This window comes from Periophthalmus magnuspinnatus, chromosome 12 (assembly GCF_009829125.3).
Source record: "Periophthalmus magnuspinnatus isolate fPerMag1 chromosome 12, fPerMag1.2.pri, whole genome shotgun sequence".
NCBI lineage: Eukaryota > Metazoa > Chordata > Actinopteri > Gobiiformes > Gobiidae > Periophthalmus > Periophthalmus magnuspinnatus.
The window spans coordinates 8,897,190-8,920,122 of NC_047137.1; the positions used below are offsets into that span (position 1 = coordinate 8,897,190).

Sequence of the window (22,933 nt, forward strand, 5' to 3'; positions counted from 1 at the left end):
GCCTCCTCACTTCTAAGGAGGAGGATGCGAATCGTGCCAGTTAAAACACCATGATATTGATTTTGTTGTAAATGTTCACATCATATCTTTGTTACAATAAGGGTGTATTTTGTTCCTCTTCCTTGTGCCAACAGTGTCCACGTTTTTATTTGTCAGATTTAACCCTTTGTTGACCCTTGCACAGACACATTCCACTGCACTTCAGTCTTTTTTCTGTATTATATCTGTGGTGTATTTTTTCTTTTGTTTTTTTGCAATTCAGATGTGTCACTATTTAAAATGTTGTCATGGTGTAATCATTGTAATTACTGAATTTTGTATAAAGTCTTGGTAAAGTATCAACAATTTGTACCTTTATTATTATTATTATTATTATTATTAGTAGTAGTAGTAGTAGTAGTGGTAGTAGTTGTAGTACTAGTAGCAGTAGCAGTAGTAGCAGTTGGTAGTGGTAGTAGTAGTAGCAGTAGTAGCAGTAGAAGTGTTAGTAGTAGTAGCAGCAGTAGTAGCAGTAATAGTAGTAGTAGTATTAGCAGCAGTAGCAGTAGTAGCCGCAGTAGTAGTAGTAATAGTAGTAGTAGCAGTAGCAGCAGTAGTAGCAGTAGTAGTAGCAGCAGTACGTGTCCAAACTCTTGTTGAGTAGCGCCTCCCCGTGGTGAGTATTGAGAACGCACTTAGCATTAATTACACTGTGAATGCTATGCTACTGCTAGGCTAGTTTGTGGTTTTGGTATAAATCTTTTTTTTTTTTTTTTTTAGACTTTCCAACGTGATGGTGGACCCAATTTATACTTAGACATAGTTCAGTTGGATTTGTTATTTTTTTTCTCAATGACTATGATCGGTGTAAGTATTATATAGTATTTTATCTCTTGTTTAGCAAACGTTATCCATTCGTTTGATAGATAACGTGGACGTGATAGTTGACTTCAGAGATGTAAGTTTTTATGTCACATTTATCACTATTGAAGTACTAAACTGAAGAACTATGCTTTTATTTTAGTCTTGCTTTTGTTTTTGAGGTTGTAAATATGCAAAAAGTAGGCAAATTCAACTCCAAATGTCCCTTGTATTTTTTATAATCCAGTTTTTTACATGATTTTACTAAAAAAACTAAACTAAACAGGATAAGAGCAATATACAATTTGCATCCTGTTTTTAGATGCAGCTGTTTTATTATTTTGTGAACTGCAGCGTTATCATTTACAACACTGAAAAAGTACCTCAGTACTTAAAGGCACAGTATGTAACTTTATGGAGGTGGCATGTAAACTGCATGATTCCATGAAAATAGAAAGGCAAGGCAAGTTTTTAGTGTATTTCTATAGCACAATTCGTACACAAAGTCATTCAAAGTGTATTACAGATTAAGAAAGACATTAAAATCACAATACAACAAATCAAAACATAAATAATCACAAATAATCATCATAAAATTGACATTAAAGGAGAAAAGTGCAGAATAAAAACCTTACTTAAAGAGCAGAAAGTTAAAATCATACTGAGGAAGATTCTTCATTGAGATAGAATTATACCATACTATCTAACATTGTAGTCAATGGAGCAAATAAAAGTCAGGTTTGTGGAGATGCAAGCCCGCTCATAGGAAGCATTTGCAATACACACACACCCAAAAATGTTTAGTGCATTTTTTGGCTATTGAAGTAGCAATTTGATTCAGGTAATACTTGTCTCTGTACTTTTATGAACAGTACTTTGACCTCTACAGCAAATATTGTAACTTTGAAAATAAAATCCTATTAAACAGTTCAGCTGACTGTGTGTTATGTACTTTTTCCAGACCTGCACCCTGATTGGCTGGGCCCACTCACCTGCACTGTTGTCATTATGCCCCCCTTCCCTGCTCCTGGGCCGCACCTCGCTCTCCAGGCAGGTCCAAAGTTCATCTCCACACATTATTTGCTCAGCTTCGGTCTGTTCGTCCTCTGGGGGATCCCAAACAGTGCATGAACCTGTTAGCTTGAGGTAGGCTCTACTTTCAGCACAATAAGACTATAACTATAGAGGGCTTCCGTATTTGAAAAAAACCCAAAACGTATTTAGCATGGTTTTATGGTGCCTCTAGACTACTTGAATTTGAGAGTTTAGGCCTGGATTTAACCAACGACACATGAGCAACTAACTACTGGATTGTCACATTTTTGGATTTTTTATTTTTTTTTTCATGATTGTGGTATGCTGAATTTTGCATATTTGCTTATAGGTATGTTTCATTTTTACATTTTATCATTAATATAATTCAAAGTTTGGTCTAATGTGCGAGAATAACAAAGCTATATTAATTGATAATTGTCGACCTACATCATTTTTTATTGGTTAATCTACAAAGATTACACTGAAATTGGTAAAACATGAGACATAGTAGTTCCATATTTAACTACAGTCACAGAGTTTTATGGCACAAAAGGTTCAAGGGAGTGGCCCAACAGAGCAGTATAGATAACATCGCAACTAATAATCTAAAATTAAAACTTATCTTCAGTTTAATCAATAATACAAAAGAGCAAAACTGACTTTACCTTTTGTTTGCGACAATACACTTTTTTCAATATTACAGAGCATCTACACAAGTAATGATATGTGTAGTAAAATTTGGTGATGATTATATTTCTATAACATTAGTAAGATATATATATATTATACTATGTATTTGTAAGTTAAAGAGTTTTACCTGTCTAGTTTGATTTTGTCTTTCTGCTGTATTAATGTAACTAACCAATGCATTTCCGGTATTTCAGCTCTAACTGATAATAGCAAATGTAATAGGCTTGGATATATAACACATAGAAAGTGAAAGAGTTGTTTGGTTTTGAAAATAAAAATACATTTGATTTGTTCTAGCAGATTTATAAATGTATACATTTTGTAATTGTGAAAATGACATTTATGCTGTTTTTGGTGGTTCCCTAAATGAAGTAATTTAGACTTAGTAACTAGTTAATTAGCTAACTTCGGACCCTAACTTGTTAATTAAATAGTTACTAAGCCTACAACATTCTTAATAAATAAAAAGTCTTTGTTCATGCTTTATTAAGGTGAATTAGTTATTATAAAATGTTATAATGAATTCAGATATATGATCCATTCTCAGAATAATAGACCTGTGAAGTGATTGTCTCACGTGTGAGCATTTTTATGTTTTATCTGTTTATCTTGATTCACTGTTGCTCTGCTCTTTGTGCTGCTGCCTCTTGACCAGGCTATAAATAAGAATTGGTTCTAACTTACCTGGATAAGTAAAGGTTAAATAAATACATGTGTATAGACAGGATGTAATTCATGCATTAACTCAATTTCACACGACAAATTTGATCTAGTAATCATGAATAAAATATGTATTATGTTAAAGAAACTTTATGTAGCCTGTGCCCTTAATGTTTTGTTTCTTTGTTTGCTCAGAACCTCTATAATTCTACCCTATTGGGTGGAGAGATGCTGAGGTTAGGGCTTACAGGCTGAATGTATAAACAATATTAGTTTGTGTGAGACTTGTGTGAAATTCAAGCCCATCCACTGAACTAACTTATAATTACATTTTTATTCTCAGGTCTGAAACATGGACTATAAATAAAAATGGGGGCCCTGGTGTCATTCTTTGGTCGTTTGTTTGGGACAGAAAAAAAGAAAGGTAAGACAGTTCACATACTTTTCTCCACAGACCCATTGTGTTGAAAACTCATTGCTTTGTTCAACTTTCAGAGGAGGAGCGATTTCTGCGTGCTAATGACAGAGCTTTTAACTTGACTTTTAATTATGCTGTAAGTAGTGAGGCCGCTCTTGTTAAATATTGTCTCCATAAAAATACTGTATGTTTTGAATGCTTATCTCTGTTTAGGACAACTCCATCAAGACCTCCAAGTACAACATCTTGACGTTCCTACCTCTAAACCTGTTTGAACAGCTACAGAGGCTCGCCAATGTCTACTTCTGCTTCCTCTTTGTCCTGCAGGTAACACCTTTTGTGCTAAATTAGGGCCAAATTGTTTCAAAAACCAAAACTGAAAAATAAAAAGCACTATGTTACTTTTCTGATGGGATGGCCACTTGCCTGTCTCTGTGGAGATGGAGTGTTGCTGGAATGGTCCACTGTTGTGGAAAAATTACAGTTCTATATGAAAAGTAATCCATTTGCAAAGCTCGGTGAGTTTTGAAATACAGAAAAAAAGGTTTATTGTTTGTTACAACAGATACAGAGAGGACAGGGCCCAGGCCTGCCCTGGCCACAGACTGGTAGCCTCTCGGCCTCTTCCCCAGTCTCCTCTCAGTCTAAGTCCAAGTCTCAACAACCCAACCAACCCTGAGCATCTGAGCTCTATTTTATACCAGAATGACAATGCTACATACATTTCAAAGCAGAGTGACCTTTGTTTCACATACATATGATAATGAACTTTTACACTTAGACAGGTAGAGCAACAGCAAGTTTTCTGTGGGATGAAGACAGAGCCTTCACACATGTTAATGTCTGGTCTGGGTCTGGCAGACAGACACAGATCAAATGCATTTAAAGACACAACATGAATATACTTAAATTTCCTCCACACCACCATCGGGTATTAAACGTATCTCTCTTGTATTTATTCAGTTACAACAGTTTTAGCTAATAAATACCTTAAAAACCGTTGTGTGAGTGAGATCTCTCCACAGATCTGACCTGTAACTTGGCATCACATGCTTGTTTTCACAGAGGTAATAACTTAATACGTTTATTTATCATTCCAGGCAAAGCATTAACATTAACCTGGTAAAGCCTGATTGATATTATGGTGCTAATGAGGTTAGGTCTGTGATACCAATCTGGAATGGCTCTGTTTTATTTTGTTCAGGAAGGGGAGGGACCCGCAGTGGAGTTTTAGACAATCACAGCAGCCAAATGACATGCTAAAATAAAATGTTGACTTAGCTGAACTGAGACAGAGCAATGAATCATGGTCTGTTTAGTTGTCTGTGCTTTATCACCATCTTGTTGCAAAACAATGCATTTTATTAATCCTGTTATTATGATCTCCTCTCCTCAGCTAATCCCACAAGTGTCCTCTCTGTCCTGGTTCACCACTGCAGTGCCTCTGACCCTGGTGCTGGGTATAACTGCCGTCAAAGATGCTGCTGATGACATTGTGAGTGGATCTTTCTCATTAACATTATCCATAGCCAAAGCAAAGTATAGTAAATTAAACTAAATAGCATCTGTATTCTTTACTCTAGAACAGACACAAGAATGACAAGCAAGTGAATAACCGTGAAGTGGACGTGCTCTTGGATGGAGAGTGAGTACTTTTCCATTTCTAGAATTTTTTTTTCTTCAATTTACTACTTATTAATTGTAATGTGCGATTCTAATTTTATTTTTTACTGTACAATAGAGACATTATGAGGCTAGCACAGTAATTAGGGACGTTATGTGCCATATGAACCATCTCACACTCTGAAGACTTCAGGGACTGGCCTCCTGCCGGTGTCCAGAATCAGGACTAAACATGGGGAACAAGCATTTCAGTTGTATGCAGCTAAAACCTGGAAAGGTCTTCCTGAAGATGTGAGACAGGCCTCTACTTTGACAACTTAAATCCAGGCTCAAAACAGTTCTGTTTAGCTGTGCATATAATATAGAGATTTGACATTAACATTACAAGTCACAAAATTTGTGTGAACAATATCAAATAGTAAGCTTGAATTTCTAAAATGTATTATCTACATAAGTTTTTAAAAAGTATGGAACTACATAGACCATGATTCTTTGGTTCAGTTTAGTGCTGACAATGCAAAGCAATTACTGTTGTCAAAAACATTTAAGTCCTAATCTATTAAAAGATGACGCTGCAACTAACAGTTATTTTAATAGTCAGGGAATAGTCTTTCGATTAATCAACTAGTCAATCGATTATATATTGTATATGATATTGTACATTGCCTTTTTTTATTAACTTTTCCAGATACAATATAGATTATATCGATTATGGTCATCATAATAGAACTATGATTATTTCAATTTCTTAGTTTTTATTTCTAAGTAGTTGTTGTCCTAGTTATATACGACGGAGTATAAGGGTCACTTAAATAAAAAAAAATATGCGGGCGCTATGAGAATAAAGTCGTATCATTTCGACATTAAAGTCATAATATTACGAGAAAAAAGTCGTAATATTACGAGAAAAAAGTCATAATATTACGAGAATAAAGTCGTATTTTTATGAGAATATGGGCTGCTGTGTGTGAATGTGTGACCAGTGCGTTATGAAGAATTTGGAGCATTTTGTTCAGATATAGCAATTTCTTCCAAATCTGTCTGGTTCCTCTGACTAAACAAACTCAAATGCTTCCAGTGTCCCTTCAAAGTACTTATACCAATGATAGTGTGGTGATGGTGGGCTAAAAGACACAGTATTTCATCGTGCATAAACCCTAGTTAAAAGTTTATCTGAACAAAATGCTCCAAATTCTCCATAACGCATAACGCATTGGTCACTCCATTCCCTATCGTATAAATAACTTTATCTATTTCACATCCTGAGCCACTTATTGTGCTCTTGTCTATGTGTTGTTTGTTATATGGAAATGCGGCTTAATAATTATAGCTCTAGATGGTTAAAATTTCATAAAAATAGGAAATGTATCATTATAATTGTATTACTTAAACAGATCTAACAACTGACTTTTTCTGCCAGTGTGAAAAAGGAAAAGTGGAAAAATGTGAAAGTTGGTGACATCATTAGACTGGAGAATAATGAGTTTGTAACAGTAAGTACACACTATAAGAATGGCCCTCTATAGTGATACTGCTTGTACTTTCATGTATGCAGATAAAGTTTCTTATCTAATCACATCATCACTTACCCTTATCTCCTCCTTATGGTCTATTTCTAGGCTGATCTTTTGCTGTTGTCGAGCAGTGAACCTCTCAACCTGGTCTACGTGGAGACAGCTGAACTAGATGGGTATGTGCACAGGATCTGGCAACAAGAATAATGGACGTTTATTGTAACTTTGTGTTGTATTTTTGGGACTTACTCCATACAATGTTTTAACATATAATTCATGATTTGAACCGTTATAATCTAATGATGGATAACCCTGTTTCCATAGAGTTGCCACTTCCTGACAATGAACATGTTGCAATTTCTTCCTTTTTTAGCGACAACACATAGCACTATCTCATTAAAATTGCAGCTGGTTGAAGCTACCAAGGTTATAAGCCTGAATCTACGGCTAAAACTGTGATAGAATGTCTGCAAGGGAGGTTGAGTTAGGAAGCTAGCACTAGCAGTGACCAGCAGTTAGTGAGATATACACACTGGTATGTTATGATAGCTTACTACTGCATTATTTACATAGTTGATACAATTTGCGATTCAATACACTTTTGAAAGGTTATAATCAAAAGCAAATAGAAACATAGCAAACAAAAAATCAGCTGTGAAGCTTCTGGTTGGAGTACTTAGATTATGTTATACTAACATTTTTGTCTCTTTTAGGTTAAGGTATTTGTGCTATAAGTTTATTTTTGTGTTTTTTCAATTACATTTTATTAAAACATGTATAACAGTGTAAATTTATGTTTGTAAAAACACCAATATTAATAGCTCAATTATTTCAGTAATTGCATCACAATGGTTTCGGAAAATACAGACAGACCAGCAAATTCAGTCAAACAGTCAACAGCGGCCTTGATCACATGTACACCAAAATCTAATTATAATCTGATTTCTGAACATTTATTATTTATCTATTTACATTTATTAAATCAGATGGCCCATGATCAGAAAGAAATAAGATGATTCAGATCTTACAACTCCAAAAATCTGATATTAATAAGATTGTGAGCATGGTACCGCAGCATTTTCACTGTACATTTATTTTAGTAAAGTTGTAGTCTATAAGATGACTAGTTTTCTTGTCACTTCCCCTCCCTCTTTCAGTGAAACTAATCTGAAGGTGAGGCAGGCCCTGACAGTAACAGGAGAACTGGGAGACAACTTCGAAGCCCTGACTGCCTTCAATGGTATAACATAACCATAGAGCTGACTTTGTTTATGAAGTATTTGGACAGTTTATACTTTGTGGTTCTCTGATTCTCTGTTCTGCAGGAGAAGTTAGATGTGAACCACCTAACAACCGCCTGGATAAGTTCAAAGGGACCCTGACCTTCAATGGACAGTCCTATGCTCTGGACAATGACAAGGTGCTGCTGCGAGGCTGCACCATCAGGAATACTGAGTGGTGCTATGGCCTGGTCATCTTTGGAGGTAAATGTGGTATGAATGACATTTATCATAGTAGCGTTTATTCTAAAAAACACATCATACATAGTATTGACTTGTTTTGTAGATACACGACCAGTCAGAAGTTTGGACACGCCTACTTATTCAATTTTTTTTTCTTTATGTTTACTACTTTCTACATTTTATATACATAGGGAAAACATCAAATATATGAAGCAAGATATATGAGATTATTTAGCAAAGAAAAAAAACATTAAATGAAATAAATGTTCAAAAGTATATTTTAGATTCAAATCCTTAAAGAAGTCACCCTTTGCATTGTTGACGGCGCTGCAAACTTGTGACCTTCTCAGTCTCCTGACCTTGATTTTCACTTCACAGCTGTGCCATGTTAGGATCAAGAAATGCCAAAAGATCAAACCAGGGTAAAAAAATATAAAATGTTTGAGTTATTTTGAGTTTATTTTTGGTTTACTACATTCCATATGTGTTAATTCATACTAGTGATGTCATCAGTGAGAATCTACAATGTAAATAATCATGAAACTAATGAAGAAACATAAATGAAAAAATGTGTCTAAACTTTTGACTGGTAGTGTAGTATTGACTTCTTTTTGTTGTTTACATAAAGATAGGTAGGTAGACAGGTACACTTTATTGTCCATGCAATTGACTCATCCTTTATTATTGCTGGGGAAACTTTTCAGGAGCAGTGGGTGCTAGTCTTTGTCAGGAGAAACATGCAAATGACACACAGAAAGGCCCAAGCGGCTCAGAAGTTAAACCTGGAAAGTTGACAGTTCAATTTCAGTTTTGAGTAGTGCATTCTGCTCTGTTCTTGAGCAAGTGGTGTGTGATTGTTGGTTGAAGAGGTCAGCACATATTGGTAGCATCCCTTCTATCAATCTACTCCAAAGGCAGCTGCGCTAAATTTGACTGGTTAATTCATTGTTAATATTATTTCTGTTATTCTGGTATGTTCTTTCTTTAAATTCATTATTCCTGAATGTTCTTGCTTATTTCTTTTGTAATCTCCACAGGTGCTGACACAAAGCTGATGCAAAACAGCGGAAAGTCAATATTCAAAAGGACCAGTATTGACCATCTCATGAATGTCCTGGTGCTCTGTGTGAGTTTGAGGAGACTTCTTAGATTTTTGTATTAATATTGATCAATCTTGCTTCATATGAAAACCCAAAAATATGTAACTGTTAATAATAAGACAAGACTTTTTAAATAAACTTCTAGAGTCATTTAATACACACAAAATAATCAAGTTCATTGTGCCAAAATCTTAACACCAGGCCAATAATTATAGTCCTGGCCAAGGATGGTAGGATTGTACAATTCCTTTTAGTTTAGCAATAAAAGCCTCCAATACATCAGTTATCTATATTAAGAATGCATCAGTATTCCTCACACCATCATATGTTGTAAAAACATATTGCCAGAAATTAGTACTAACTAAGGATACTGTAGCATTTTTGTGTAACGAAACATGCAAAATTTCTTCTGGTTATTTATTTTCTGAAAACAAGGGCTACTGTTGGCCATAACCCACGCTAAGTTAAGAGCAAAACAACAGCAGTCTGAACGCACTAGAACCAGTCTCCAAAAACAGACCAGTAACATTCACATCGACTTGTCGGTATAGCAACCAAGCCTCACACACAAAAGCAATTATATCAACAACAACGCATAAACAGTTACAAGAACAACAAAAGATGTCAACTCTGAACTAAACACAAAATATCAGATCGTTACAATATTATGCGTTCATTTCTCCGGTTTCTCTATGCTTTTCCTCAGATCTTTGGTTTCCTGGCGTCTATGTGCACAGTCATGGCCATTGGAAATGCCATCTGGGAGGCCAGGGAGGGCTCCAGCTTCTTGGTCTTTCTCCCATATGAACCAGGAGCCACGGCCCAGCTCTCCTCGTTCCTCTCCTTCTGGAGCTATGTCATCGTACTCAACACTGTGGTCCCTATTTCTCTATATGTCAGGTACTGTATAACGGCTTATTCAAGGGACTCGTTAAACCAGTACCACCAAGTAATACCTCCAATATTATGGAAACCATAATACTGGAGGTATTGCTTGTGCCATCACAACTTGGTACTAGTGCCATCACAACCTGGATTAAATGAGGACTAAACAAGAACAAATAAGGTCTAAAACAGGACTAAAGCAGGCATAAGTAGCAATAAATAGCAAGTAGTAATATATAGGTGAGACACTGCAGATGAAAGATGAAACAAACTTTAAATTAGATTATTAGATTTAAAACTTGTTATAGTTTTACTTACAAAAAAATATAGATATTGTTGAAAATAATATATAGAAATATAGATTTTGTTAGTTAACATTTTCATTAAAAAGACAATTTATGTGTAAAAATAATTTGCCAAAATTGTATGTATTTAGGACACAAGAATCTGAAAAAATAGTAGAATCAGGTATAGATTTCTTGGTTCATTTTGCTGATGTAGTAAATACAAAACTGTTTACAAAGGGGATTTTTGATTGCTTATTTGAGTAAACTAGAAAAAAGTAGTTTTGAATATATGCAGAAGTCTATCAATTTAACCCATCTTAATCCTAATTTTTTGTTGGTTTTACGATATCCTTAACCCACCACTTTGTTGTCAGTGTGGAGATCATCCGTCTGGGGAATAGCTTCTTCATCGACTGGGACCGCAAGATGTACTACCCCAAGAGTGACACGCCTGCCCAGGCCCGCACCACCACCCTCAATGAGGAGCTGGGCCAGATCAAGTACATCTTCAGTGACAAGACAGGGACACTCACACAGAACATCATGACCTTCAACAAGTGCTCCATCAATGGCAGGAATTATGGTAATGTAACCCTCTTCATTCATTCAGACAGATAATGAATGAGTGCTGTAAAAACACTTTCCTGTGGTTCATTAGTCCTTCAGGAAAATCACATAAACAAACACAGCGATAATTTGAGCATGTCGATGATTAGCAAAAAAACTGTCAGTTACCTCATTTACAATTATAAAAAATATATTCCCTGTTTCTTTGTTAAAAATGGTTTAGGAATACATATTAATTGCTTATTTGCATTAAACAACATATAAAGTACATCATTCATAGTAATCTCACTCAATCTCAAGTATTATTCAGTGCTTTATAAATTGTAACTAATAGTTATCACTAATTAGCATACTAATTACTATCTAGTTAGCAATGCGGTCCCTAAACTAAAGTGTTGCCAAATACATATTTACTAAGTATGTAAAGCATGTTAAAATACAAGATAGGTATAGGTTTTATAATCTGTCAGACCTATCAGTTTGAAGGCTGCATGTTCTTCTTCTTCTTCTTCTTCTTCTTCTTCTTCTTCTTCTTCTTCTTCTTCTTCTTATTATTATTATTATTATTATTATTATTATTATTATTATTGTCTTTCTACCATGTTGTAATGTTGTTTTCTCATAAAAAAAAAAACATGTCTGAAGAGGTTTTGAGGTTATCCATGTATGTTTGAGTATTTTAGTGATCTTATGGTAAGCTGTAAGATTTTGTCCAATGCTCAACCCACAAGCCTATGTCATCCATGCTCCCACAGTTCTTCATAAATATACAAAAACATGATACAAAACTGTATACAACTTGACAAATTTGATGTGATGTGCCGTAGTTTCATTCATGGTACGCAAGGTGATAGTGTGTGTTGTTATAGCGATCTGAAGGGGAAGTGACTTAATGCTGGGAGCAAAAGGAGAGTCAAAAACGGAAGTGAAACTTATTAAACATGTTAATATGTTGTTTTTGACAAATATATCCTTTTCTGTGTTAGCAGTTAATACTCCATAGAAGTAAAATGCCCTCTCTTTAACAATGTGGTCTCTAAACTAAAATGTTGCCAAATACCGGTATATATTTACTAACTGTTATTTCTTTTCTTTCTGCAGGGGAACTGTTTGACTTCTCTGGACAAAGGGTTGAAATCACAGATGTAATATAAGTGCATTTTCAAATATAAAATTTATATTTATCTATTCATTCATGCTAACATTGCACTGTGACTGCCTCTTGTAGAAATCAGAGAGAGTGGACTTCTCATGGAACAAGCTGGCTGATCCAAAGTTTGTGTTCCATGACCACAGCCTGGTGGAGACAGTGAGGGGAGGGAGTCCTGAGGCACAGGAATTCTTCAGACTGCTGGCTCTGTGTCACACTGTCATGCCTGAGGAGAAAAACCCAGGTCAGTACTGGATCAACAAAGTCTTTATTGGTACAAAACCAGTAACTAAATACATAAATACATAAATGAAAATAAATAAATAGGACTCACGACTAAACAAGCACTAAGTCATATAAATAAGACATATATTTGTTGGATTGGTCTGTTTGAATAAATATTGCATCATAGTTGTATTTTAACTGCTTAATAATAATAATTAATAATATTAATAGAGAGAGGGAGAGAGAGAAATTGCTAAATAATGACTAAACTAAAGCCAAACCATCAAGAAAGCAGAAAAACTCATCATTGAGTATATTTACATGGCCAGTAAAATCAGATCACTAGAATAATGAGATACACTACCAGTCAAATGTTTGGACACACGTTTTCAACATAAAGAAGAAAACATTGAATGAGAGGGTGTGTCTAAACATTTATCTGGCAGTGTAAAACTTTAATAATAATAATAATAATAATAATAATAATAATAATAATAATAATAACAAACTCATGTTTTTACATGTACAAAAGAAATCTGATCATCTGCTAATCAATGTATTTTGATAGTAACTGTTGTATTTGAAGGACAACATAAGAATTATGTAAAATAACTCTTTCAATCTTTAACATTTTCTCTTTCATTGTTGTCTTTGCCATGTTACCTTGCCCCTTTTTTGCTAAATGTGTTTGAACAGGACTTAACAGTCGGATTACACACATCAGATCAGAACATTTTATGTGACATTTCTGTAATCTGATAACTCCAGAAATCACATAATGATCCATTTTTGTGTGCATGTAAAAATAGCCAGTCTGAACAAGCCTTAAGCCACTTATCCAGGCTCAACACCTATACCTTGAAAATCAACTCACTATTCACTTCCTTTTGTAATATTATCACCTGTTTCGCTTATATTTTCAGGGGATCTTTACTATCAAGCCCAGTCACCAGATGAGGGTGCTCTTGTGACAGCAGCCAGAAACTTTGGCTTTGTGTTCCTGTCCCGTACTCCAGAGACCATCACTGTGGTGGAGATGGGACAACACATCACATATGAGCTAATCGCTGTTCTGGACTTCAACAATGTCCGAAAGAGGATGTCTGTTGTAGGTGGGTGAAATAGCATTGTCTCATTACTGATATAATGATTATTTAACAGAGGTGCTCAGTTACATTTAGTTGAGTAACTGGAAAAATAAAAGTGTGCTTCTTGTAGTTTTCAGACACCATACTTTTACACCTACTTGAGTAATATATTTGATAGTGTAACAGTACTCTTACCTGAGTAAAAGTTTTGGTTCTTCTTCCCACAGTGAGTAAGTTGAACATTCATGTTTTTGTGGTCTTGTGAAAATACTTGAATTATTTAATGTTTTGTACCAAATACTTTTTTACTCTTACTTGAGTAAATTCCCAAAAAACTTGTTTACCCTTTCTTATGCAATATCCTGGACCACTAGTGGTTTTACTTGAGTATTATTATTTTCACGTAACTGTACTCTTACTTTACAGTTTTTGACTACTCTACCTACCATTTTGCCATTTTGTTTTTATAAATTGTGTCTTTTTATTCTTATGTTCTATTTTTAGTGCGTAATCCAGAGGGCAAGACATGTCTGTATTGTAAAGGAGCTGACACTATCATCTATGAAAGACTGCATCCATCTTGTAAAAAACTGATGGAGGTCACAACTCAGCATCTTAATGTGAGAAAACAGGAGAATTAGATGCTAAAATGTGTATGTTGTGGTTATATAATCTGCTATTCCATAACATGGCAGGAGTATGCTGGAGATGGGCTGAGGACACTGGTTCTGGCCTATAAGGAGTTGGATAAAGAATACCTGGAGGACTGGAGAGGCAGACACCATGAGGCCAGTATAGCTATGGACGGGAGAGAGGAGATGTTGGACCAACTGTACGAAGAGATTGAGAAAGACCTCATGGTCAGTACATCACAACATTTTTTGTTATATTTGTAATTTGTGTACAGGAAGTTATCTTGCCTAGCTTTTCAACAACAAAGATCTCGCATAGTCATCCAATTGGTTTTAATTTGCCATATCATTTCTCATTATAATTCTGTTCAAGGGGAGGGAGTACATTCCATAACAGAGGAGCTTGGTAGCTGAAAGCTCCCCTTCCTACTGTGCTTTTAGACACTCTAGAAACCTCCAGTAGTCCAGAATTTTGAGAGCAGAGTGCTCTGTTTGGATGATAGGGTACTATAGCATTTTGCAGATACAAGGGGCCCTCACTATGCTGACAATTAAGTTTATAAATATAATGTATTTCTGTTTGTAGTTATTAGGAGCATCAGCAGTGGAGGACAAACTCCAGGATGGTGTTCCTCAGACCATTGAGCAGCTGGCTAAGGCTGACATAAAAATCTGGGTGCTGACTGGAGATAAACAGGGTAAGGTTACAAATCTTCAAGATATTATCTTTACAATATAGTGTTTAGGCTTTGATTTGTCTTAGGTAATGGCTTAGTCCAATAATATGGGCACTTCTTTTACAATACAGTTACTTTCACCAGTGTAAATGAAACTTAAATTTATCTAATTTATTTCATTTTTACAGAGACGGCAGAGAACATTGGCTATTCCTGTAACATGCTGAGGGAGGAGATGAAAGATATATTTATTGTGGCTGGTAACACAACAGAGGAAGTAAGACAAGAGCTAGAGTAAGTTTTATTCTATACATTTGAAACATCATTACTAATAAATGGAATAAAAGATGCTGATATTTTTGTATTGAAGGACCGCGAGGAGGAAAATGTGCCCTGATGCTCCAGACAAGCCTGTGCTGAATAAGAGTCGTGCTGGACTCCTCTGGCTGCAGACCACACAGAACGTTCCCGATGACAAAGTGGACGGAGAGTATGGCCTCATCATAAATGGTCATAGTTTGGTAATAATTTACTTATTATTGCTACTACATTCATTTTTATTGTTATAGTTGCTGTGCTACACTGCAAAAATAGTCTAGCCATGTTAAAATTACTTGAATTAAGAATTTGACAAGTACAATGATCTACCAATGGAATAAGATGTTTTGTACTTAAGAAAAAAAAAAAGTCTTTGCAGTTTGAATTAAGACAAAATAAACCTACTCCATTGGTAAATAATGTTACTCAAGTCAAATCTTCTCAAATCAAGTACAATGTCCTTAATTTAAATAACTGTAACCAAAGAAAAATTCAATTCTGTCACCTGGACAAAAGGTTTTAGAGTGAAGACCAAGTCATTTCTTCAGTTTTGGTCAGCTGAAGTGAGGCTGTTTGTTGGCTAGGACTATTGAACTACCGGTACACTAAATATAATTCAATAGACCCAGCTAACTAACAAAAATAGTAAACAAATAGGTGTGTTACTTTCAGTGTAGTTAGCTTCTCTCTTCAGATAGATATAAGGCAGTATCCACCACCAGAACTGAAGGAGCGGCCTGAATGAGCAGGAAAATGTCTTCACTCTAAAACTTTGTGTCCAGTTGACAGAATTCAGTTTTTCCTTAAATATGGATCATACCTGGGTAACTGAGGGATTACACAGATAGATATTATATTATATTATAGATATTTTTTTGCATTGTATACAAATAGTAAGTATAAGATCTTAATATTGCAGATGTATACACAATTAGATGAATGTTTAGATTCAAATATGGCTCTTGGGACAAAACATCTTAACTGTAATTGTTTTTTTCCATCTGTCTGTGTCCCAGGCCTATGCTCTGGAGAAGGACCTTCGACTGGAGTTGTTGCGCACAGCCTGCATGTGCCAAACTGTAATCTGCTGTAGGGTCACCCCGCTGCAGAAGGCTCAGGTGGTCCAACTGATCAAGAAGTACAAGCAAGCGGTCACCCTGGCTATTGGGGATGGGGCCAATGATGTCAGCATGATCAAGGGTGCGTGCATGGTATTACAACATGGGCTGAAGGGGTTAAAGAAAGAAGTGACTGGTAACTTGTCAGAAGTTGTTTAAGAAAAGTGGTCAGAATGAATTTATCTTTTACAACAGTAGGGGCCCAAACAAATATGGAAAATATGACTCAGGTACAGTTCACACTTAGTGTAGTTCAATAGGCCTAGCTAAAAAACAGAAACTGTAAACAAATATGTGTGTTAGTTTCAGTGTAGTTTGTGCCTTCTTTCAGACAGATATAAGGCCATGTCCACCAGAACTGATCTAATCAGGACTAAAGTCGCTTGTATGTACAGCAAAGCGTCTTCACTCTAAAACTTCTGTCCAGTTGACAGGATTGAGTTTTTTTGTTTTGCTATGGATCAAAGCTGGACGAGTGAGGGATTATTCAGTCGTTAAAAAATATATCTAATATTAAAAGTTTGAAAGCTTGCTCTTGGCTAATCAGCTATGTGATAACTTAACACTACAAGACCTATCATTGTACTTCAAATCTGTTTCTGAAACTTGATAAACCACTAACATTTAATCACATTTTATATATATACATTTTTTGAAAAGGAAAAATTAATGGCACATTTTTCTTCACATCCTTCACTGAAAGATTTTTTTTTTTCAATCAAGAATTTGTATTTACACCTTATGTTTAGCATTGATTTGTGCCTGAATAATCATCAATAAATTATCATGATTATTCTTTTTTTTGGGGCTTTTACAGAGACTAGCAAAATGTCAGAATTAACATTTTTCTAATCTTCGCACTGTAGAAATCATAATGTTAACAATGAAATGCCTATTTTATAAGCTGTATATAACCAAACTTTACATGCTTTAGATCATTAACCCTTGTAATGTAATACCTATTTATTTTATAACAAGTAGCGAACCATATTGATTAGAGTGTGTTCTCTGTCCTCAGCTGCTCATATCGGTGTAGGGATCAGCGGACAGGAGGGCATGCAGGCTGTGCTTTCCAGTGACTTCTCCTTTGCACAATTTCGGTACCTGCAGCGCCTCCTACTGGTCCATGGTCGCTGGTCTTATCTGCGCATGTGCAAATTTCTACAATATTTCTTCTACAAGAACTTCACCTTCACTTTTGTACATTTCTGGTACGCCTTCTTCTGCGGCTTCTCTGCACAGGTAAGACACGTTCAATATACCGGTAGCTTCATTAGTAAACTCAAAGCCAGTTGAATTTATTGTGAAGTAATTAAAGGAATAGTTACTCTTACTGTTTTAAAAAGGTACTAGAATCACAACAGAACCTGGGCTGCAAGTGCCTCAACCTGCAGATAAAATTTTTTCTCATTCTCAATATATGGACAGGCTGCCTCATGTGAACACTCAGAGCCTCCAGAATTCACTCACTGAGCTGCAGAGGCTACACTAGCACTGATTAATAATTGGCTGCAGTTGCTGGGGTTTAGGTAGTGATGATTCGAAAGAGTCCTTTTAGGTTCAAACCAACTGGATTTCAGCATTGAACCAGGCAACCTAAATGATACTCATGTGAGGCTCATTCTGCTGTCTGATTGGTAAATCATTTTGAGATTAATCAAGAATAAAATGGCTTTACATTTGTCAAGCCATTTACAATTGTACATGTTATATAAAAACAGTATAACATGTCTACCTCTTACCTGGGGACAGAGGTGGGTCATGTTTATGAAATTTGAAATAGGAATTCTATATACTCTCCCCTTTAATCATGCATGACAACATAATGTGAACCAGCTTTACAATACAGAAAATGGAAATGTGAATAGTTTTGTATTTCAGACAGTGTATGACGAGTGGTTCATCACTTTGTACAACTTGGTGTACACAGCCCTCCCTGTACTCGGCTTGAGCCTGTTTGACCAAGTGCGTATAATACAAAACATATTCCAAAGAAAATTTTGCCTACCTACCATAATACTTTGTTTCCTTGTCATGCAGGATGTGAATGACCGTTGGAGCTTCCAGTACCCTCAGCTGTACGTCCCAGGACAACTCAACTTCTACTTCAGTAAAAAGATCTTCGTGCGCTGCATGATGCACAGTTGGTACAGCTCCCTCGTCCTCTTCTTCGTCCCCTGGGCGGCCATGGTGGACACGGTTCGTGATGACGGCAAAGACATCGCAGATTATCAGTCCTTCGCTCTTTTGGCCCAAACATGTCTTCTGATGGTGGTCAATTTCCAGGTACCACAAAAAATGGAAATTTTTTGAAAATGTACATCTATTTTTTGAAAATGTACATCTATTTACCAGTACCACTTGTATTTAGTTACAGAATACTCAATACCTGCGATAACATGTAATTTGTAACATATTCACCTTACACGGTCCAATCCGCAATCAATTCAATTTTGAATACTAAGTCACTAATCGTACCTAATTTTTATTGTCCTAAAAATGTGAAAAACAGAACTAGTTTGCAGTGGTCCAAAGTTATCCGCCACCTACCTTATGCATTCTAAGTATCCTCATTATTCACTGCATTCTGAGTATCCTCATTATTCACTGCAGTTAATTTATAAGCTCTTTTCACAACTCTCAGAGACCAGAGGGGAGTTTTGCCAGTAAACCTAACAAAGCTAGCATGCTTCCTGATCATTGTACAATAAAACAAATGAAACAAATTACATTATTTAGCACCATCATCATCTCATGTATGTAAAGAAAAATCACACATATACACACCACAAGAGCACTGGATTCTGGATTGTCTCACTAACACCATGCAGTTTGAAGCCTAACTTGCAGAATCAAGTACTGCTATGTATTCTTTTGATTTTAAGAAAATAATTGTGTATTCTGAGTACCACCAGAGTAAGAGTTTCTGTGAATAGCTAACTACACTGAAATACATATGAATACATGTATCTGAATACATATTTTAGGTACATGTACTCAGTTTGTGATGCATGTGTTCTTTACAGCTTTGCCTGGATACTCACTACTGGACGGCAGTGAACCAGTTCTTTCTTTGGGGCAGTCTGGCAGCTTATTTTGCAATTAGCTTCACCATGTACAGCAATGGAATGTTCCTCATTTTTACTTCTGCTTTCCCTTTTATAGGTAAGTTAGTCTAAGAGATTTTTATTATTCTCAAATTATTACTTAAAGCAGACCTATTATTAATCAACTTTTTAGAGCTTTTAACCATGTTAGTTGTTTCCCCTTCTCCTTTACCCTCTCAAAGTTGTATTTGGAGTGATTCATGCATGTTTGAGCAATCTTGAATCTCTCAATTACAAGACACCATATTGCTAATCAGTCCCCATTTTCACCACCACTGGCATAAGCCCACTGATCGGTACTTACTTCATCCTTCAATTTTATTTTCATAATCGATGATATGCATAGGATTCGGCAGCGTCGCTACTCGCTAGTGTGATCTGTACCTATCCATTGGAGATGCCAACAAGACCACGGTTCAGTGTTTTGATGATGTTTATGCCGTCAACAACTCCCCTTTCACTGCAGTTTCTTAAAGTCAGCGCACTTGTTTCTTTTATTAAGTCGTTACATGGATATTGCGATTTAAAATGTCCAAATTCTAACATAATGATCCACGGTGTCATAGATTAATGTAAATGATGTATTCAAATCTTAAATGTAATTATCTTAACAGTGTTTTAGTAAAATTATTAGTCTAACCTTTCATAGGCACTTTAATCTTTATGCCTCTTGTGTATCTAAATAACTTGACCGCACTTAAACATGTAAGTTTTCTGATGAAGGATACATTACCTGATTGCTTCCATAGCTGGTTAAGTGGGGCAGGATCTCACCTCATCAGCAAAAATGATTAATAGTAACCTGAGAAATCATAGTTTTTGGGAAAAGTTCAGGTAGTATCACTACAGCACAGTGCTAAAAATAAGTTACTATTACAATAAATGTATTGTTGTATGGTCTTGTTTTTTTAGGCACAGCAAGAAACTCCCTGAACCAGCCAAATGTGTGGTTGACCATCCTGCTGACTATTCTGCTGTGCATCCTGCCTGTGGTGGCTGTACGCTTCATTTTTAAACAGCTCTGGCCAACTATCAATGATAAGGTGAGAGAATCAAAACTGAGTATTCTGTTTTCATGCACATATTATCTGGTAACTAACTTATTTGCCACAAATTCAGATACTAAGAACAACTAAAGATACTTCTTAAGATGCATCAAACCAACTTTTAGTTCTGCAGAGATGGGTAGAGTAGCCAAAAATTATACTCAAGTAAGAGTAACATTCCTTCAAAATAACATTACACAAGTAGAAGTATAAAGTAGTAGTCCAAGAAATTACTCAAGTAAAAGTAACAAAGCATTTGGGAAAAGTACTACTCAAATAAAAGTAATTTAAAGAGTAACTGTTATGTTGTAACATCTGATTTATAATCTATAAGTTAATGTAACTGTACATTAAATAATGCAAAATCTGCTTTTTTGAAAGCAGATTTTGACTTACAGTGAGTAACCAAAACGTTCCCTCAAGTAAGAGTAAAAGATATTAGAGTAGAGACAAGAACATAAAACCCAGCTGATCCAAATGTGATGTAACATGTTAAAGTAAAGCCCTAGCTTCCACAGGCTGATTTTGAAAAAGCAATAAATGCATTTGTAATGTCATGTCTGAATTATTCTAATTCTTTGTTTGTGGGACTGGACCAGCGCTCCCTGATTACAGAATGTTCAGAACGCTTTGCTGACAAAAACTAAGAGATGAGAGCACATCACACCTATGCTGTGCAACCTGCACTGGCTCCCTATTTCATATTGGGTGCAATTCAAAATGTTATTGATTGTGTTTAAATGTGTACACTCTATGGGTCCTCTTTGTTTAAGGGAGCCTTATACTGCACCCAGAGCCCTGAGGTCAGCTGACCAGCTGCTGCTGGCTGTGTCTAAAGTCAGGCTCAAGACCAGAGGTGATAGAGCCTTTTCTATGGCAGCCTCCCTCTGCCTGTCTGATCCTCTCAGTCTTTAATGCAGTTTAAAACTAGACTGAAAATCCACCTCTTCTCCCTGGCATTTAATACTTGCTAGACAGGATATCTTGATGTTTTATTTTTTGTTGCTTATTTAGTGTATTATCTGTATTTTTTATTTTTGTTGACTTTTTGTGTGAAGCACTGGGCAGCTTAAGTTGTTTTAAATGTGCTATATAAATAAAAAAATGTATTGAATATCCTTTATCCTTCAAGTACAGAAGTACAGAAAAGCTTTGTACAACGAAGGTTATGGATGTTATTATGGTTCTATGAGTAAATAAAAATCTAGTCAGTTATAGTAACATAAGTACTTGTAATCAGTTACTTTCAACCCCTGTAGTTTTATAAATTCATTCATAAGTGTTGAGTATATAAGTATGTTTCTCAATTCTGTAGGTGAGGCATAAGGTTAGAAAAGAAGCTCTGCCTGCCCCCGTCCCTCGCCGCCCTCCTCCTCGGCGAATCAGCACACGGCGTTCAGGATATGCCTTCTCCCACAGCCAGGGCTACGGAGACCTGGTCACATCCAAATGGGTGCTTCTCAAACGGAAGAGCAGACCACCGCTTTTCACCAAAAACACCGACTCTCCTCTGGCCCAGAACCAACCTCAGTTTTACCGCACCATCACCGAGGAGAACGAAGAGGCGCAGAGTCCGTAGGCTATAAGGACTACAAACATGGCCAACTGGCATTTAGAGTGTTTTACATGAAAGTGCTGTTATGAGAGAGCACAGGGCAAATGTCTGTTTTTAAAGAAAATGACTGAGATTAGCCTTAAATGAGATTAGAAACTCCAAACTGCAAAGTCTTATTAGATTTGTATTATGTACAATATGTGAGATGTTGTTTGCTTTTTTTTAGTTGTTTTAATACACATAGTATAGAATCATCAATAATTATGGAGATGTCAGTTTCATGTGTTTTTAATATTGGTTGTGTTTACATTAAATATAAAATAAATATTGATAAATTGTCTTGTCAACATTTTGTATGTCACCAGGGGGCAGTGTTGTACTGTAGTTTGAGCCATTGGAAAATCAACACTTTAGTAGAGATTAGGCCTCTAGGGCTTTAGCTGTCGATTAATCGCTCTATAGTCAACTAATCATTTCATTTTGATTATTAGGATAAGACAACAGCAGGAAGGAGAAGTTAATGAGTGACTGAGCTCAAGATTTTGTATATATTGGTATTTATATGTAAAAAGGCATCTTAAACTCATGATTCACAAGTTTAATCTGCCTTTATATTATATAAATATGTTGTTTTCTAGTACTTTTCTCTGCATAAATAGTTGTTTTTACATGAACTCTCATCCAAGTGTAGTTATGTGAGGGCAGTTTGGGTCAGATACACAGTCCCATTTTAGTCGACTAATTGATCAACAAGACATGTCTTTACTTGACCAACAGTTTCTTCAGTCCACTACAGCTCTATTACAGATATTATTATATAGTTATGTATAATTGTAAACTTTGCAAATATGACATGGATTTTCTCCATCTTTTATTACCATGCTTTGTGAAATACTGCTTTTAAGTGCTAAAAAAAAGGGTATTATGCAGATTAA

The 22,933-nt window shown here is 35.7% G+C and overlaps 1 protein-coding gene across 2 annotated transcripts; it reads left to right on the forward strand.

Moving 5' to 3' along the window:
• Positions 1-1,932: 1,932 nt before the first annotated feature.
• Positions 1,933-22,332, forward strand: atp8b5b (ATPase phospholipid transporting 8B5b). Of its 2 annotated transcripts, none has more exons than XM_055225673.1 (28): positions 1,933-1,986; positions 3,569-3,649; positions 3,721-3,779; positions 3,857-3,970; positions 5,040-5,138; positions 5,227-5,288; positions 6,687-6,759; positions 6,886-6,956; positions 7,938-8,020; positions 8,106-8,264; positions 9,281-9,369; positions 10,050-10,243; positions 10,890-11,098; positions 12,184-12,227; positions 12,311-12,476; positions 13,381-13,569; positions 14,050-14,165; positions 14,241-14,405; positions 14,764-14,875; positions 15,043-15,148; positions 15,225-15,375; positions 16,189-16,372; positions 17,309-17,532; positions 18,172-18,255; positions 18,331-18,576; positions 19,317-19,455; positions 20,310-20,440; positions 21,759-22,217. In XM_055225673.1, exons 2-28 carry the CDS (start codon positions 3,595-3,597, stop codon positions 22,020-22,022), a joined length of 3,588 nt encoding a protein of 1,195 aa, XP_055081648.1. In that variant the 5' UTR covers positions 1,933-1,986; positions 3,569-3,594; the 3' UTR covers positions 22,023-22,217. The 2 variants fall into 2 exon arrangements, with proteins under 2 accessions (XP_055081648.1, XP_033832109.1); XM_033976218.2 differs by having other exon boundaries at positions 1,963-2,224; positions 21,759-22,332.
• Positions 22,333-22,933: the final 601 nt, after the last annotated feature.

What these genes read in the sequence shown, in the direction of transcription:
- atp8b5b (XM_055225673.1), top strand. Translation starts at nt 3,595, where the DNA reads ATGGGGGCCCTGGTGTCATTCTTTGGTCGTTTGTTTGGGACAGAAAAA. An exon ending in GCCTGAGGAGAAAAACCCAG is followed by an intron (nt 12,477 to 13,380) that starts GTCAGTACTGGA and finishes TTATATTTTCAG; the next exon opens with GGGATCTTTACTATCAAGCC. An exon ending in TTCTGCTTTCCCTTTTATAG is followed by an intron (nt 19,456 to 20,309) that starts GTAAGTTAGTCT and finishes TTGTTTTTTTAG; the next exon opens with GCACAGCAAGAAACTCCCTG.